General features: G+C 59.7%; 7 protein-coding genes across 7 annotated transcripts; 5 read left to right on the top strand and 2 right to left on the bottom strand.

Moving 5' to 3' along the window:
* Positions 1–2,365: 2,365 nt before the first annotated feature.
* Positions 2,366–3,544, top strand: THITE_25438 (uncharacterized protein; the record flags this gene model as incomplete). The annotated part of the gene is made up of 3 exons (XM_003650182.1): positions 2,366–2,563; positions 2,710–3,032; positions 3,136–3,544. Coding segments are annotated over 3 exons (930 nt in total), but the record flags the coding sequence as incomplete, so codon positions are not given.
* Positions 3,545–5,836: 2,292 nt separating this feature from the next.
* On the top strand, positions 5,837–7,080 carry THITE_2109515 (uncharacterized protein). The gene is made up of 3 exons (XM_003650183.1): positions 5,837–6,291; positions 6,461–6,563; positions 6,678–7,080. The coding sequence occupies exons 1-3, from the start codon at positions 6,103–6,105 to the stop codon at positions 7,055–7,057; spliced, it is 672 nt and encodes a 223-aa protein (XP_003650231.1). The 5' UTR covers positions 5,837–6,102; the 3' UTR covers positions 7,058–7,080.
* A 1-nt stretch (position 7,081) lies between these two features.
* THITE_2109517 (uncharacterized protein) lies at positions 7,082–7,841 on the bottom strand. Its single transcript, XM_003650184.1, has 2 exons — positions 7,643–7,841; positions 7,082–7,565 (listed from the first exon to the last, which is right to left on the bottom strand). Exon 2 carries the CDS (start codon positions 7,332–7,334, stop codon positions 7,086–7,088), a length of 249 nt encoding a protein of 82 aa, XP_003650232.1. The 5' UTR covers positions 7,335–7,565; positions 7,643–7,841; the 3' UTR covers positions 7,082–7,085.
* Positions 7,842–8,254: 413 nt separating this feature from the next.
* THITE_2109519 (uncharacterized protein) lies at positions 8,255–9,498 on the top strand. The gene has a single exon (XM_003650185.1). The coding sequence runs from the start codon at positions 8,425–8,427 to the stop codon at positions 9,310–9,312; it is 888 nt and encodes a 295-aa protein (XP_003650233.1). The 5' UTR covers positions 8,255–8,424; the 3' UTR covers positions 9,313–9,498.
* Position 9,499: 1 nt separating this feature from the next.
* THITE_2109521 (uncharacterized protein) lies at positions 9,500–12,073 on the top strand. Its single transcript, XM_003650186.1, has one exon. It carries the CDS (start codon positions 9,662–9,664, stop codon positions 12,065–12,067), a length of 2,406 nt encoding a protein of 801 aa, XP_003650234.1. The 5' UTR covers positions 9,500–9,661; the 3' UTR covers positions 12,068–12,073.
* Positions 12,074–12,299: 226 nt separating this feature from the next.
* On the bottom strand, positions 12,300–12,630 carry THITE_157813 (uncharacterized protein; the record flags this gene model as incomplete). The annotated part of the gene is made up of 2 exons (XM_003650187.1): positions 12,300–12,423; positions 12,494–12,630. The coding sequence occupies 2 exons, from the start codon at positions 12,628–12,630 to the stop codon at positions 12,300–12,302; spliced, it is 261 nt and encodes an 86-aa protein (XP_003650235.1).
* Positions 12,631–13,982: 1,352 nt separating this feature from the next.
* On the top strand, positions 13,983–16,878 carry THITE_2141895 (uncharacterized protein; the record flags this gene model as incomplete). Its single annotated transcript, XM_003650188.1, has 5 exons — positions 13,983–14,186; positions 14,262–14,970; positions 15,058–15,206; positions 15,279–15,333; positions 16,862–16,878. The coding sequence occupies 5 exons, from the start codon at positions 13,983–13,985 to the stop codon at positions 16,876–16,878; spliced, it is 1,134 nt and encodes a 377-aa protein (XP_003650236.1).
* Positions 16,879–18,076: the final 1,198 nt, after the last annotated feature.

The raw sequence follows: 18,076 nt of genomic DNA on the forward strand, positions 1-18,076 counted from the left end.
AACCCGGAGACGCCATGGTGGACTTGCCTGCCTCCTCGACGAGTCCGGCTCCATGCGCGAGAGCGCCCGAGCCCGGCCGGTCGGATGGACAGGCAATGGAGACAGAGCGTCTGCCACTGTGGGCGAATGGATGAAACAGCCCACCGAGCCGGATATCGTGGCCTACGACAGGCGCCTCGTCCCCATGCCTCCAGGTGTCAGAATCCGCCCAACTCACCGCGGCTCGCGAACAGGATTGGAAGGCCCTGATTAAGCTCACCAAACCACCGAAGAACCCAATGGAATAGATGGATAACTGGCAGAGGGAACTCCTCGCGGCTCAGGAGGAAGGAGTGCCCGAGACGTCGCATTCCATCGCGTGGTGGCAGGATCTCATCAAAGCCATCCGAGGCGCAGACTGGGGATACTGGTTCGATGCGTTCGGCAACGCGAACGGGGGCGGGATCGAACGAAGGTAAAATCACCGCCCGAGAGATCATCGATGCTTTCGCCCGAACCTCACTCGCAGGGAGGACGACCTCCTAACAACCCCCTAGCGCCACGCATCGGGTCCCAGTCCTCGCGTCGACAGGCTGGGAAGAAGCGCCGTCGCTGCACATCACGGCGTGCATCACCACCGAAGTGATCAACGAGTTCTGCCATCGACGACTCGAGTCGCGGGATAACAGCCGAATCGGTGCTGATGCGTGATCGCATGGCCTCTAGCCGCTCGCCTTCGGACGACGCCGGTTACGTGGTCGTCCTCGGTGATAGTGTCCTCGCTCACTCGCCTTTCTCAAGTCGTAAGGCTGCGAATTGGGGAGACAATGGGAGTTCTCCGTTGAAGGACCCGCGGTATTGCAATGGGATGACGCACAGGGCCGAGTCCCGTGGAGTTCACGACGTGCACTGACCAGCATTGCATGATTCAGAGGGTCCGGTCTTGCCTGCCTGTTGTTGGGCTACGGTTAGTTGGCCGTCGGTCTCTTGGAAACCACCAACCTGCAAGAGTAACCAACGAGTCCATCGGGCAGGTCAGACACATCCGTTCGGTGTCGAGATGCCTCGACCATGGGGGCAAATTCACACCGCATACAGGAGAGGGTCCAAAGCACAGCACTCGCTGGGAACGAGCTCGGGGTGAAAATGAGTATCCTGTGACTCTGAGTGTGGCGAGGTCGGTGTGTAAGTGAAAGGCACCATGGCAATGAGGCTTAGGACCTCCGAAAGCGGATAGCTTCGCGGCCAATCGGCTTGCTTGGTAACATCACTCTCGGCACCTCATGTAACCTTCATGCTAAGCATCGTGCCCAAGAACTTACGGTGCCGAAACCGAGCCATGGTTGGTTGGGCTGAAGGGGGGACCGAAGTTCCGGAACCGCGGGTGGTGGCTCGCCATACCCGCTCCCTAATGCACATCTGAGATGCGCAACATCATCAAACGCGTCCATCCCTACACTATTCGGTACACCTGTGTCTTCCGTCCGGATTGCGAAACTCCTTATCGATTCCATTCGAGGTTCGCAGGTGACTCCTCTCGGTAATCTTTGCCCTTAATGGCAACAAGAGTCTTGCAGGTCCAGACTTCCAGTGTCGCACCGGGAGTGGATAACGTTGGCGCGCTGTACAGTACGCTAGTTAGGAACTAGCGGATGTCGATATTGGGTCGTCGTTAAAGAGGTCCCGCCAAGACTAATTTCGGAGACTGCCGCTTACAAGTATTTACAATCGCCACGGGGTAAGCGGGCCGCGACGACTTAGAGCAACATCAACAACGAAGAATTGCAAAGACTCGTCGCAACAACTTCGCGAAACCTCAAAAAAACAAGGTTAACCCGCACCCTAACCTTAACCCGAATCCTAACCATTAAACCCGAACCCTAACCAGCGGGGGGCTGGCGCCGCCCCCCGCACCCCCGGCGAACTAACCCTTGGCGATAGTGCAAACCCCTTGGCGGTCTTGGCGGGGTACTGACGCTGTAAAAACATTGCCGACAATTGGCCGAAATTAGTCTTGGCGGGACCTCTATAACCTCCAGCATTTGTCTTCCCCCATGTGGGGCGGCACATTGAGACTGCGGCTGAGGCGCCACCCAGCTAGCGCAATGCTATCCTCTTCTGGATGAAGTCTGCCTTGTCCGTCGCGTTCCCGCCTGGGCAGTGTTGGTCCTGCAGGGTCCGAACTGAGCGCATGAACGATGCGGCTCTGCGACGGAGGGAGCCAGTGCTTGCGCCGAAAGTCCGCTCGTCGGCCGGCGCAAGCCAGACAAGTCGGCGCGTAAAAGAGTAAAACCCCTGGACTCCCCGCTTCCAGGCTCGTCGCACTTGGTCACTATCACAACTCCCTCCACCCCTCTCGGCCGTCCGATCGCGCTTCGTTACGATGGCCACCGTCCCTCCTCAGCAATATGCTGCGCCGACAGCAGTAGCACACACCGAGCAGGAGCCATACATCCAGCACACACCTGTTTGGGTGGTGGTGGTTCGTGGCTTCCAGGTCTTGCTGGGGTTCATAATCCTCGTCATGGCTGGCTACCTCATCCATCTGTACGCCACGGGCGAGAATGCCTTCGCGCTCGTTTGCGTGAGTCACCCCCTAGACGCCGTCAAGCTAGCCTGAGTGTGCCGTGGTCAGCCGCTGCGTCGCGAGCAACGTGACGTGCCATGACTATGATCCGACGCCGTGGCGTGCTTTTCGCGCGCTGAGCTCGAGACTGACGCGGAGCGCAGGGCCTGTTCACTGCCATCGTCGTCGGGTACGACCTCATAACCGAGAAAGTGCCGTCGGCCCGCGTGGCATACAACATCTGGGCAGTCCTCGCGCTCGACCTCCTCATGGCCATCTTCTGGCTGGCGTCGCTGGGCGCCAACGCCGCGCTCCGCGCAACCTTCAAGTACTCGGTGACCATCGACGGCTGCTACGATGACGGCAGCGTCGTCAGCAGCAACCACTGCGTCGTCTCCAAGCGCGCCGCCGTTAAGCGCGCCGCTGTCGCGAACGCCGGCGGTCTGGCCATGATCAGCGCCATTGCTGGCTTGAGCGCTCTGCCGTGGTAAGTTGCACGGTTGTTCGGACGACAGCGAAAGGGGGAAACGGAGAAGCAGACGCAGGGGGATTCTTGATACACTAACCCCTTCCTTCCTTCCCGCGTCCAGGCTCCTCTTCATCGCCACGCTCGTGTTCCACGGACACACCTTCCGCCTCTGGCACCAGGAACACAAGAAGCCCTCGGCCGACAACGCCACCGCCGAGATGAAGGCGCAGGGTACGCCCATGCTGGCCCCGCAGGCCCCCGACCAGGCCGTCGTCCACCCGCAGTACGCCGACATGCAGCCGTACCAGTCGCAGGTGTATCCGCCCCAACAGCTGCCCCAGCAGGCCGCCGCGGTCTACCAGCAGCAGCCGCCGCCCGCGGGCTACCCTGAGGCCCCTGCGGCATACCCCCAGCAGCAGCCGTATGCGCCGTATGCCGACCCGAACCAGGCACAGTACCCGCCGCAGCAGCCGGTGGTCCCCAGCCCGCTTGGGACCCCCGCGCCGGGGCAGCCGTATTACCCTCCGCAGCAGTAAACGGGTGCGGCGAGTGCGGTGTGTGAGCAGGTCGCGCTTGGTGGTGCGGCTTGAGGTGGCGGCGGTTTCTCTTCTGCCACGGCAAGGTTTCGCGTTCGTGGTGCATTTAGTCTGGGGTGGTCGGGCGGCATCAGGAAGATCTGGGTAACGGACATCTAATCATGCGTTCTGGGGAGCGGTTTGGTGAGCAGCTTGCTGGTTGTTCTGCTGTTTGGCTGTGTCGTTACTCATACATACCCCGATACATACCCCGCGTGTCCGTCTTGGTTATTGTTGGGAGCGGCGTTGACTAGCAGCAAGGCAAACAGAGACGGAGACATGATGATCCTGGATGAGTGGATGAGGTGAGCCGGCCCGCCGCGTTCCTGTGATACCTTCCGGACGGTCTCGCCCTGCGACGCAACCCCTGACTCGGAGTTGGGAGAAGCTCGCGGCTTAATTGCGCAGCTCCGAGTGGAACCAGAGCCTCGCCCGTCCTCCAACCGCCGCTGCCTAAACATTCTTGGCAGGAAAGCGCCGCCGTTGCTGAAGTTGTTGCCCAACAACACTGCCTCTGTAGCTGAGCCTGTCCTGTCTACTTGGAATCCCAGCTTTCCCGCGCGGCTGGCGTGTTTCCGCAGGGTTCGTGCTTCCATTGCGAGCCGTCGCCGCAAGCTTGGGCCGTGGCCGCGGGGTCGAAGCTACGAGATCTCGAGTTGGGGCTTTGGGAGGCGGCCGTTGCGTTGGGAAATCGGGCTTTTTCGACAACAACTTGCCTCTCCACCTACCAGCAGCTGAGCTGCTGTTACACAGGAGTCAACATTCCCGCTGAGGCGATCCTGGGCATTCGGCCAGGACAAGAAGGTGCAAGCAGCTGGGGACCTTGTCATTAACACTTCTTGGCGCGGCGGCAATCAGGGCCCCACAGGTTTCCAAGCCCTTCCAGGTTTCCTTTGCCCCGCATTATCCATCGTCGACGTCAACAATACAGCAGAAGCAACAGGGTCAAAGCAACAGTTGAAGCTTAGGTGGAATCTGCACCAGGTTTATGGGCAAAATAGTTGTCATGCGTCATTGCCCAGCAGCACCAACCCTCAGCTTTCCTTGGACCCGTCTCGGATCAACCCTCGTCTCGGAGGCACATCAGGATTTGGTGCGCCAATTCCGTTATCAGGTCTCCTTGTTGGAGGGCGTGGACGGTTCTAAATGTACTCCTTGCTCAGCTCACAATATCTACGTGTATGAGGCCGGGCTGGCCCCCATGACCTGTTTCTCCGATGTCTCGGCCGATTGAAGCTCGGCCCTGGAATAGAGTTGAACCACCTGTTGCCTGGTCCCCCTGATGAAGGTTAATCTTTGTCTCTACACGTCGTGTCCTCAAGCTAACATGCACTCACAGTATGCAAAGGCACGGAGGTATCCGCACCTCGTCTGATGCAGGAGAGACTTCCAACATCAAGGATTCCCGGTCCTGGACAGCAAATGCACATCCACGGATCGTCAGCCCGCAGCTGGGCCGTGTGACGCAGCACCAATGGGGCTTGTCCAGCGGAGTCGCATGCGAAGCCCGACAGCAAAGGCAATTGAACGTCTCTCCTCCGTCCCTTGTCCTTGCATTAGCCAAACTTGCTTTGACCCAGCTCTTGCCCAATGTTGGGCATGATGTCCGCTATGGAGGCAAACTTCTGTCAGCGTCAGTGTGCATACATACGTCAGCGTCTTGGATCCTGGGGCAGATGGGTATCACAGATGATGCTTGATCAAAGCCACCCAACGTGATTCCTGTTTCCGGTCCGAGAGTCCCAAAGCCATGGGAGGTGATAAGCCGTCAGATGTCTCGGTTCATTGGGCAAAGCCCAGTCACCTCGCCAAGCACTTGTCGATCCAGGTCCTGAACTTACCTCAGGGGCTCTGTATCAACCTCCACGTCGACGACCGGGAGCCCACACGTGGTCCTGCGTGGGACAGGGGAAGTCAAGAAGCTGGTGCCATCTACAGCTACCGCAGTAAGTCAGAGGGGCCGGAATGGTGGAAGATCGGAAGACTGCGTGCAGCAGCATGCTGTCACTGCAGGTCAACCCGGGCAGGCGCTCGCGGCGACAGACCCGCTTCCCGGTCTCTCACCTTGTCATCGGCTCGGCGACAGCAAGGCCTCATGAACTACAGCAATAACAAGCCCTGATGCGACTAAACATGATGCGACTAACAAGTACGCACTGGACCCGCATGCAGACCTGTTTTTCTTTCCCTGCCACTGGTTCCTTTCCATCCTCTGCTCTCTTCCTCCCGCATCCTCAACCTGGCTCCCAGGAAACGCAGATCAGGACTCCGTCACACCAGCTTTCCGTCAGCTTCCGCGACTTGAAGACGACAACCGCCTGAAGACAACGTTGCCTGAGATACAATCAAGGTAAGGAACCTTTAATTGCTGCGTAGGTCGCTTGCGCCTTCCTCGATCGGAGGGCAAACCGCGATTCCTCGCTGCTGAAATACCGATCGTTTCCGCTCAGCCGACCTGACGCGTTTTTCCCCCGCCGACTCCCACTGACAATAGTCCCCAGAGCCGATTCAAGATGAGGATCCAGGTCTTTGCCCTCCTTGCGGCAGCTGCGGCCGCCATCGCTCAGGGCGTTACGGACAAGATTCCTCCCAAGGGAGCCGCCCCCGACGGCTGCAAGGCCAGCCTGGACGGAAAATTCGAGATCACCGTCGTCGAGTTGAACAAGTTGAACAACAAGGTCAAGAAGGACCATGCTATCCAGGTACGTGTTGCCTCAGCAGCTGGCTGACCGACTTTCCGGACCTTCAACCTTGATCGCCGATGCTCGGCTCGGCTCTTGGCGACGCCGGTTGGGAGGGTCAAGTCGGGCGGGCTTGCCTCATCTCACATCCGGAGCTCGGTCCCGGCGATGCTGACCAGCATACTCACAGACCCGTGGCAATTGCGGCGGCGACGGTACTCTTGTTCTTCAGCTCGCCGACACTGTCCTGACCGACAACCATAACCGCACTGGTTACATTGCTTCCAACTTCCGTAAGTTCAATCCGAGCTCTGGTTTGCCTGTTACGGCTTCGGGTAGCGCTGAGCTGCTCCTGGATTGCTCCCGATATCCCAATCAGGAGAGAAGTAACTCACATTGTTGAACAGAGTTCCAGTTTGACAACCCTCCCCAGGCCGGTGCCCTGTACACGGCCGGCTTCTCGTACTGCACCAACGGTTCGCTCGCCCTCGGCAGCACCACCGTCTTCTACCGTTGCCTCTCGGGCAACTTCTACAACCTCTATGACCGCTGGTGGGCCGCCCAGTGCGATCCCGTCGAGATCATCGTGATGCCGTGTGGCGGCGAAGCCGGCCAGACTGGCGGCAACAACCCGAGCCAGACGGTCGTTGGAACGCAGGTGATCACCACCACGATCGTTTCCCCGCTGAGCGACGGTCAGCCGCAGGTGATTGTCACCACGATCCCTGTGCCTATCTGCCAAATTGGCGACGGTGAGTCTTCTTTTCCTTTCTTTCAAGCTCTGTGACCCCCCTCCCATCCCAGCGATACAGAACCTAATGGAACGCAGGCCAAATCCAAGCCCACACAACCCCTTGCAGCGCTGCGGCGACCGCCAGCGGCCCGCCTGTCTCGCAGTACTCCGACGGCCAGGTCCAGGTCACTCCGGTGACGTCCGTCAACGGCCCGCCTGCGTCGCAATACTCCGACGGCCAGGTCCAGGTCACGCCGGTGTCGTCTGTCAACGGCCCGCCTGCGTCGGAGTACTCCGACGGCCAGGTCCAGGTCACCCCGGTGACGTCCATCAACGGCCCGCCTGCGTCGCAGTACTCCGACGGCCAGGTCCAGGTCACGCCGGTGTCGTCTGCGAGCGAGCCGGCTGCCAAGACCACGGTCGCCCAGGCGGCCACCCCTTCTGTGCCTTCGGGCGACGTCTCGGTGCCCACTAGCGCGCCGGGCACCAACGGCGCGGGCGGAGTCCGTGCCCCTCCCGGCGTCGTCGCCTTAGTGGCTGCGCTGGGTCTCGGTGGAATCGTCTGGTTCTGGTGAGCGCAGGCAGACCATGAATTACCTGGGTCGGATCTGCATTTGGTGGATGGATGGATGGACGGACGGCGTTGGGGTTTGATGATTTTTTTCGGCACACTGGGATGAAGTAGCTAGCTCATGCTTGACTACCCCTGCCCCAGAGGCTACCCGGCTGGGTGAATAAATTCGTTCATACAACCCGGCCCAGAATCGGGCCTGATTGACGTGACGTGACCGTGTGTGATGTGCGAGAGGTTGCCTCAGGTAATTTGTAATAGGCCTTGGGCCTCCAATGGGCGGGTGACGACCAGAGAATGATCACGATGGACGACTGCGTCGGGTAGTTGTCGAGCTCGGGGGGGGAGGGCGAGGGGGGGGGGGGGCATTGACACGCTACAGTCTCTCAAAGGTACGGCCTATCCGGCAATACACGATACTTCCAGTGTCGCAGCACACAAGCCGTTTGGAGGACGTGGAATTAAATGGATTACATATACTGCCATTTCGCCGCTGTGCTGATACTGCCCAGAGATGCAGGTCAATGAGAGCCCGTTAAGTTGTTGAGAGTTGAGAAGGTTTGGCCCCCCACTGGACTGGACCCAGCCAGAGTGTGTGGAGCAGGACGGGGCGTTGACGGGTGGGGGTAGGCGGTTTCTCCGGGGTTTGTCCGGCAGGTCCAGGAACCGGGAACCGGCAGCAGCTGGTTCGTGCTCCGGAGCACTTGCAAGGTAGCTGGGAGCTTCCTGTGAATTTGATAAGCCCGCTGATGGCGTGCCGAAACTGCACCAAACATCCAAGTCGCATGCGACACCTCCCATCCCCTGATTTCGAGAATCCGTTCGCCGCTCGTTGGGCTGCACCCAGAAGATGGCGGATTATTGGAAGTCGACTCCAAATTACTGGTGCAAGCACTGCAAGGTATACGTGCGCGACACCCAGCTCGAGCGCACCAACCACGAGGCGACGGCGAAGCACCAGAGCGCCGTCAAGCGCTCGCTGCGAGAACTGCACCGCGATGCCGAGCTGAAGGAGCGCGAGAAGGAACGGGCGAAGCGAGAAGTCGAGCGTCTGAATGGCGTCGTGTCCGGCCCGAGCAGTAGCGCAACCGGCGGCGCGTCAAGGTCGGGACCGGGGGCGAGACCGAGCGGCGGGGCTTACGGTGCGCCGCTGCAGCAGGTGTCGCCCGCAGAGCGTCAGAAACAGCTGGAGCAGCTTGCTGAGCTGGGCGTCAACATCCCGACTGAGCTGAGAGGCGGCCTGGCGATGGCGGGGGAGTGGACCGTCACCTCAACGAGGGTCATCGAACAACAGACCAACGGAGACGCCGAGAACAAAGGGTCATCCACCCCGGACAGCCGTGCCACTGGCGTTAAGCGAGAGCGAGATCGGACCGAGGAAGAGAAGGAGCAGGAGGAGGCTATCAAGGGCCTCTTCAAGAAACCCCGCAGATGGGGCGTCGACTCCAAGGCCATGCCGGCCGAGGAGGACGCCGAGCTGGACGCTTTGTTAAGCGAACCGCTGGCCAAGATCAAGAAGGAGGAGAGCGAGACGCCGCCGACTAAGACAGAGGCCGACCAGGGAGAAGTTGCCGAGTCCGTGAAGCCAGATGCGTCTCCTCCGGTCAAGAAGGAGCCAGAGGACGGGGGGATCGGCTCCGGCGACGAACCCAGCTCGGAACCGGTACCCGGGCCTCCCAGCGAGGCCCCAGCAGTGATGTTCAAGAAGCGGAAAGCCAAAAACATACGGCAAAAATAATGCCATGGTTCCACAACCGGCACGTAAGGATCCGGCCAGTACTCACCATGAAAGCAGTTTAGATACTCACTTCTTTGCCCGTGAAGGTTACGTGGCCTCCGGACGCGTGTGGATGGGCCCCAGGGCTACACAAACAACGCATTACTCTCTTCCCATCAAACGGCGTCCCCCTTCTTTGTGCTTAAAGGTTACATAACCTACACAAACTTACATGACCTATACAAACATGTAGGTGGACCCTGGGGCTACACAACCAACTCAAGATCCTTCTCTTGATATTAGACTCCATCCTCCCCGCCCCCTTTCCGCGCTCCTGTCTCCCACGCACAAGCCAAATCCAGCGAGCACCATGCCAGTCAAGCCGATCACACCTGGCCTCACGCCATCGCTCAGCAAGTACCTGGAACAGCGGACCCAGGAGTACCGGGATCTATCCGCAGCCAGGTCCACGGGACGGAACAGCTACGACTACCCGCCCGCGAACTGGCCGGCTGACCGATGCCTGCTGACTCGGCTGCCTCGAGAGCTGCTGTTCCTCGTGTTCGACTGTCTGTACCAGGCCGACCTCTACCACCTGGCCGTGACCTGCCGCTACCTGGCAGCTCTGGCGCTGGATCTGCTATACAGCCGCGACATATCTGACTTCGACTGCCTCGCGCTTCGGTGGGCTTGCACCTTCGACATCGCCCCGACGCTGGAACGCACTCTCAGCTACGGAGCCCCCGTCGACCATGCCTTCCGTGAGCGTTCCCACCTGGGATGCCGCTGGGTCATAGACATGACCGCCGTCGGCGCGACGTGCAGCACTCCGCTCACCACCGCCATCGGCGCCAACGGCTCCGAAACTATCCGCTTGCTCGTCGCTCGCGGCGCCAATGTCAACACGCCAGATCCTCGGACGTCACATGTCGGCTGCGGGGGCGTTCACGAAGTCTTGTTCCCCATACACCTTGCCATGGGCACTCCCGACGGTCCTCCCTCTGGCAGATTCCAGCCTGGGAATCCTACAATCGTCCGCCAGCTTCTCGACGCCGGGGCCGACCCGAACCAGGAGTCAGTGTGCCATTACCCAGCCGACCCCGCCGAGATGGTGCGACACGTCACGCCACTCATACTGGCCATGCAGCCCCAGGTCCCGGTCGAGACGGTCCGTTTGCTCCTAGAGCGCGGTGCTCACCCGACATTGCCCGGCGTCTATCGAACATCGAGTTCCTTCACTGGCATTGAGCAGCTCCCCTCTGAGTTTCGGGCACGTGCCCCGCTTGACTTCATGTTGCCGCCGGATCGCTTTCGTGGCCACCTCGTCTTCCCGCTTGACTTGGACAAAATACGGATCTTGCTTGCCTACGGGGACGTGAACGAGCTGTGCTATGTCCAACCCAGGCTCAGCGCCTGGCTTCCGGACGAGCTAGACGACCGGGTACCGGTGCTTTACAACCATTGGGATCATCGCCAAGCTGCCGATATCCTTAACCTGTTCATCGCGGCCGGAGTTAACATCGCTGATTGGGCCGAGAAGGCTCACTCCCCGATCCTGTCCGTCATCTGGTGGGCTGAGGACGAGATCAGGCTGCCGAGACGCGACGGCGCACTCGAACAAAGGCATAGTATCATGAGCAGAGCTGTCGAGATGATCACGCTTTTGGCCGAGGCTACGCTGGTCGAGCCTTCTGCTGCAGGCCGGTCGCTCCGAAACTCAAGCATCATCGACGCGGTGGCGCGCCTGGACAGACCGGAAACGAATCTGTGGAGGACGGGCCAGACGCCCCTCCGCTACCTGTGCAGCCCGCTCCGGAGCGTGGATCTTACGGAACTCGTCCCCTTGCTGCTCCGCTACGGAGCCGACATCAACGGCGCCGACGCCGGGCCCCCCACAGACCACGGCCTCGCCGACATCAACAGCGACGACGCCGGGCGCCGCACCGCCCTCCACCTCGCCGTCATGTTCGGCTGCGGCGCCGCGGCGCACAGCCTCCTCGGCTTCCTCGGCGGACCCACTTCCTCCGGGCTCACCGTCGACGCCCGTGACGGCCACGATTGGACCCCGCTCCATCACGCGTGCCTGTTCGGCTTCTGGCGCGACCGCGCCCGCCAGTGCGCGGCCGCGCGGCTGCTCTTGGACCACGGCGCCGACGTGCATGCGCGCACCCACCGCGGGTGGACGCCGCTCGCCTTCGCCGTCCTCGCTGCCAACCCGGAGACACCGACCGGGCGACCCCGCTGCGGGACATGGCCGTCGAGGTGGCGCGCGTCCAGGCGGACATCGCCGCGATGCTTGTGGATCGACTGGGCGCTGCGGCGGTTAAACCGCCGCCGGAGTCGGATCAGCAGGGCCTGGTGTCCCGGTTCGTGGAGTGGCAAATCCACCCTTAGGTGCCGGAACATCTCCCCATCGTGTTCTGCGCGTACCTCGGGGACGTCGGCGGGACCCACTGGACCTTTGACCGGGACATCGAGATCGTGTTCGAGGCGATGGGTCAGCTTGGATTCGGCTACTTCGCGCCGTACGAACCTTTGGAGGAGTAAAGCATTTGTGGTTTGGGGAGGGCGATCGGCCCTCGCGCGCCAGTGTGATGCACTCTCGTTCGTTCGGTCGTGCCTTGGCTTGCTCTGTGGGGGATCTGAACGCGCGAAGAGGTTGTTCTCGTCGCTGCATATCTGCGCGCGGCGACGTGCACCCACCCGCTGGAAGGATGGGGGAAGAATTGGGGTTGCTTCGTCCGATGGGAAGTGTGTTCAACTGGAACAAGACTAAAAAAAGACTATCTATTGACATGAATCATGGACCATGAGTGAACTGAGCTCAGTGGGGTGTTGAAACTTGTGATCATCATCATCTGCCAGGCCTTCCTCCGCAGTAGACACCGCCTTTCTGCTCCGCGCTCTGTTCCTGCCGTCGCCGTGGCCGCCGAGGTCCCATCATCACTACCATCCTCCCCAACTTCTCTTCTCCCAAATCCCTTACCCTTTGGGCTCTACCCCGTCCCTCAAAATCCATCCTCCCTCTCCAAAAACGCCGCCGCCGGCCCGGTCGCCTCCAGCGCATAGAGAACATGCGCCGGCAGGATGAACCGCGTGCCCCCGCATACCGCATCGGCCGGGTCGCAACAGCTTGGATGCCCGCCGGGTCGAACCCGGCGATGCGAATCACGCTGCCGTCTGCAGGTTCTCCCTGGTGTACCTGAACAGCACCGCGCCCCTGGCCTGGTCGGCAACCACCGCCGGATTCTGCTGCGCACCCGCACCCGGGCTCGACAGCGCGCTCAAGCGCTCAAGCGCGCCCGCGATGACTGCCGTTGCCCTGGCTGTCCTGTACATACATACATACATACCCGGCCCCGCCACGACGGCCGACGATGGGCACTTGGTTGTTTGCGCGCTAGTCAGCGTTCAGGATGCGGGTGGCGCCGTTGATTGCCGCGAGCTCGGCGTGCCTTTGGAACCGGCCCAATGATATCTAGACTACAACAAGGCTCGGCAAGGCAAGCCACGTTTAGCAGAGTTTGGCTGAATGGCTCTCGGCCGCCCCACGATGGCGTGCGTCGACAGGGGGTTGGGGGCGCGGGCTCGTGGTGCGCGGCAGGGTTGCATCTGGTGGCGTTTCATTGTTCCTTTGCTTCTCCCATCCTGTGAATAAGCACACCAACATCGCAGGCTGCCAAGAAGAGAGTGCCGAGGCTCGCCAAGTGAGCGTGTGGAGAAGGTTAGCTTCAAGTCCGTGGACTGCTGGGCAGACTTGTCATGCTCAGAGATAGTATTGAGATTTGGCAGGCAGTCGCCTGAAAGAGCCAGGTCGGCCATTAGGTGTTGCTTGGTGGAACGATGTTCACAAGGGTCAGTAGTGGAAGTTGAGCGAATACACAACGCATGTAAGTCATGCTGCCTTGCTCACTTTCCAACAAATTCCATTGAAGTAACAGAAAAACCTCCTCTTCACCCGCTCGGAGCCTTTCTTGGCTAGAAACACAGATATTGAGTTTGGCCTCTCTGTCCTGAGTTGAAGGACAGCACCGACGGCCCGCTAATGCGCAGCAAAGAGCCACTTAGACTTCACCAAGGTCACACATCGCCTATGGCTCGAATCGTAATCTCATAGAGTCCGAGCGGAGCATGGGAATCTGCAATAAACCTCTGCGAGATGGTCAGGTGTAGGGGCAGCGGCATCGTGCATAAGCCGTCGTTGGATGCGGATGACGAATGCTGATATGATAGGCATGTCCAATGAGAGCAGAGCCATCCTACTCGGCCCGGCCTGGCTTGGCTGCATTTCATCATGGATGCTGACATTCCCATATCTTTCCGCGGTAAGGCTTGCTGTGAATGGGCACCGGAGGTGTCCTGGAGCTGCAATATGCAGTCGAGGCAATATCGTGACAGTGGCGCGGACAAGAGTAAATCATACGGCGTCATCCTCTCTTGGTGTGGCTGTTGGGACTTCTCTGCAGACATGCTCGCACCAACGCACCAACGCTCACAAGTTGTGTCAGACTGAGTGTCAGACTGAGTGTCAGACTGAGTCCCAGAGCTGAACGAGCGGACAAAGTCGACGGCGTCTATAAACCACCAGCCATGAGCGGGACACAGAGCCTCAGGTCTTCTCGCTGCAAGTGTCCATCGAAGCAAGACGGCTGAGTCCTGCGATTTCAAGGATTCCCCTATCTTGAGGCAGCATGAAGTGGCACCGTCATCTTCTGGATCTCGGCATCAGCGGTGTCGCCGCACGGCGATGCCAGAATGTCTCCGTTTCTCTTGACCTCAGTTTCCGCAATGCTGTGTTCGACCTTGACCCGCCCGCCTCGACGGTCGAAATGACCAATTTCTTCCTCAACTTAGCCAGACAGGGCCACAACTATTCAAGCGAGGTTCTGACGGGCGTAAGTTCGTCATCACGCACCAGTTCGAAACCCCAGAACAACCGGCAGCCCTGACGAACCTCGGCATGTCTCAAGTACGCCACCATCTCGGGCACGTCCCAGATCGCCGCCACCTTCTGCACACCCGGCCAAGGCCCCGGAAAGACGCTCCAGCTGCTCACGCACGGCCTCACGCTGGACAAGAGCTACTGGGACATCCCCTTCCACAGCCCCAACTACAGCTACGTCGCCGCGGCCGTCGACCAGTACGGCTACTCGACCTTCGCCTGGGACCTGCTGGGCGCGGGCGGCTCGCAGCGGGGCGACCCGGTCGACGAGCTGCAGTACAACCTGCAGAGCGCGGCGCTGGCGAAGCTGACGGCGCAGCTGCGCGCCGGCGCGGTCCGTGGCGTGCCGCGCTTCGCCCGCGTGGCGCACGTCGGCCACTCGTACGGCGCCATCCAGACGTACACGCTCGGCGTGCGCCGCCCGGCCGCCTCCGACGCGCTCGTCCTCACCGGCTTCAGCCACAGCCCCGTCGGCTTCGCGCCTTTCCTGCTCGGCGGTAACTTCGGCGCTGCTGATGCGCTGCCCCAGTTGGCGGACTACCGGGCCGGCTACTTCGCGAATAGCGGCGAGGCGGGCGTGCAGACGGGCTTCTTCGCGCCCGGGAATTTCGACACGGCTATGCTGCGGTATATCTTTGAGACGATGTCCGCGGCCGCGGTCGGCGAGATGCTGACGTTGGGGCCGGACTTGGCCGTGATCAGCCCGTTTGACGGGCCTGTCTTGGTCATCACCGGACGTGAGTTCTGCTGCGGTAGTTCAACGAGAGCATGGTCTCTTTGGGATATGAAGGGCTAAAAAAAGAAACTGGGTGAATCCTCGGCAGAACGCGACGTGGGCTTCTGCGGCGGCGACTGTAGCATTACCGGCGATCCCAGCCTCTCGTCCCTCCTGGACATAACGAAAAGCATGATACCAAACGCAAATCCTTTCCAGAGCTTCGTCGTGCCCAACGCAGGACACTTGTTGACCGCGGTAAGCAAGACTATCATCATATCAAAGGATGGTCAAGCGTGATGTGAGTCGAGGTGCCAACCGTGGGCATAGGAATTTACGCACCCTCTGGCTTTCAAAGCAATTCTGGACTTTCTTGTCCCAGAACGTAAGGGCTTAGACATGGGGAGCATCGCTGGTCCAGACATCCCGTGCCGGCAGCAGTCAGGCAGCATCAACACCAGTAAGCAAAGCAGGCACAAATTCAATACTTGATTCTTCAGCGCCACATTTGATGTGTCTGTGTGCCTTTAACCAGCTGAACCCCTGATGAAGTGGGAAAAACTCAGAACCCGAACCCCGTGGCCAGATCTCCAGGGCCGACGTAGGAAACTCCAGGGAGGCCGGGCATGTAGTCTGGAAGAAAGGGTTTGTGTGGCACGCAAACCAGCAAGAACCGAGGGTCTGGTTCCTCGGGTGGCCTGAGGGCACTCTAACGTTGGCTTGGGAGTCTAGCAGGAGTCTTCGGCTAAATCACTTAGTTCTTTGGATGCGTCTTCGCGGCGTGGGAGTCGCACAGCACCTGCAGCTCAATATTAATTGGCTTACATGTGTGAGGTGATTACACGCAGTGATCCCTTCCACACCTTTCCACCGCAACTCCCCCAGCCTCGCTTGCCCCGTGTCAGAGCCGGAGGACTGGATCGGCATCGCCTAGCCATGCTGATCAAGTCACTGTAACTAGGTAGTTTGGATCCACGGGAGCCCAACTGTAGCCCAGCAGGCGCCCTCTCTTCCAGAGGCTTCTTGTTAACTAGTGTACTGAGTGTGCCGAACGCGGTAGCTTCAATTGCTCGCATCCACGCCGTGGTTCCAACATCTCGGTCCCAGAGGGCAGGTTCGGTCTACTTCTCTCGCTCGAACTCCTAAGTTGACTCGTAACTTGTTGATTGCTGCTTAGTCCAAATCATCCTGAGCGCTCGATCCATCCACAAGTGCGCCCGTCTGTACCGCGTAGTGCTTTCCTACATGGCACACCGAGTCCAGGTCACTTATGGCGCTACCCCGGTCCCGAAGATCCTCGGTGAGTCCGACCAAGAATGCCAATGCCTGCCGATCCCCGCATCTCACGAGGACAAACAAATCTCACCGCAATAGCCTCGAGTCCCAACCAGGCAACAACCACTTTGGCGCCTATTACGACATCTCGGGGGGCGGTGACAACATGAAATGCAGATGAGGCTCTGCCGGTCGGCCAAGCATCTATCCGACTCTGACACGCTAATGGAGGTGGCTGACTATGAACATATGAAAAGACTCTGGTTGATTAATCATTTGACAAACACGGCGCACACCGGTGACCTGGGCTGCAGGGCGCGGACCTCCCAGATTCCAACACACGGCATATGGAAAGGGATGTGGGCGGAGATTAGGGTTTACTCCGGTTGTGTGGCCTAATGAGGGGGTATCAACAGAGGTCAACCAGCTATAAGTAGGCTACCCACGAAGCGGCTCGATTCAGGTCGGCACCCCAGCGCTTTCTTGACCGTTTCCACACCAGATCCCACAGGACTCCGAAGCCAGCCGCCTCCATCGTCCTATCTGCAGGTCAAGGCAAACGACCATGAAGCTCAACCTCGCTCTCCCTCCCCATCCTAGCCGGCCTCGCAGCCGCCAAGATAGGGGATCTCTGCAAGGCAGACGGAGTGAGTGAGCCCATGCCATCCCTTCCACCCAACCTGCCGTCCAAGTAAACTCTCAACATCCGAGTTAGTTATAACTGACCTAGCCACTCCCCCCCCTCCTCCGGGTCCGGGGCGGAGCGTAAATCCAGTTCACCGGAACGTGCGAGAAGAAAAGCTGGTGCGACAGCCGCGGCGGCTCGCGCCCCGTCGTCGGCGCCTGCCCGCACGACCCCAGCGATGTCATGTGCTGCCTGTATCCGACGTGTGACAACGACCACGGCTACTGCATGGGACACGGCCGACAGCGCGTGCGCTGCGGACGGGGGGCGCACTTCGTCAGATGTTTTTTTTTTTTTTTTTTTTTTTTTTTTTTTTTTTTTTTTTTTTTTTTTTTTTTTTTTTTTTTTTTTTTTTGCCGTTCTGCTCCGCCTAGTCCGGCCCCAGTTCAGTCCGGTCCGGTCCGGTCTGGTCTTAGGTTCCGGCCCCTGCCAGGCAGGCAGGGGTTGGCTGGCTGGCTGTTCAAGATGGTGCTCCGCTGACTTGCGTGGCTACAGCAACAAGTGCCCCGGCCCGAGCAGCTACAAGTGCTGCGTCATCTCCTGAGGCTCTGCTGCGAATGCAGAAAGAGGGTTCGACTCGGCTGGTTACATTGTTGGGGGCCGGTTGGGCAACTGGACGCTGGTCACCTGAAGATGAAGTGTCATTACCGCCCTGACTTAGCGTCTTTTGAATTGGGTTTCCGTGAAGGCTCTCTTCGTTGAACAGGGCCCTCGCAGGTTCAAGCCATCACAAGGAACCCGACATGTCAAGTGCTGATTGCTCCTGTCATGAGGAGGCGGAACAATTGCAAGAGTTTATGTCTCGCTCAGTCACTTGTTATCCTGGTCCTCCTTTGCTGCTATCCTCGCCTCGTCCAATGCCTGCACTGTTTCTTCTGAAGCTGCGATCCGGAGTCAAATGTGTTGATTGCCAAGAAACCCGGCAGGGGATGGCGCAACGGACCTATTTCGGCGCGCGGCTGACAGGGAGGGCGGCAGGTCCCGTGTAGTTGATTAGCGCGAGGGTTGGATGGAAAGTGGGTTCATGAAGTGAACCCGGGTCAGCGGATAATCGGCAACCTGGACGGGAAGGGCACGGTTTGGGGGCGAATTTCTGCTCTGCGGACGCTCACTGGGGCACCTGCTGGGTGTGGCGATTGGGTTTGGGGCGGATGATTTGGAAGAACCA

This window comes from Thermothielavioides terrestris, chromosome 1 (genome assembly GCF_000226115.1).
Source record: "Thermothielavioides terrestris NRRL 8126 chromosome 1, complete sequence".
Classification (NCBI taxonomy): Eukaryota; Fungi; Ascomycota; class Sordariomycetes; order Sordariales; family Chaetomiaceae; genus Thermothielavioides; species Thermothielavioides terrestris.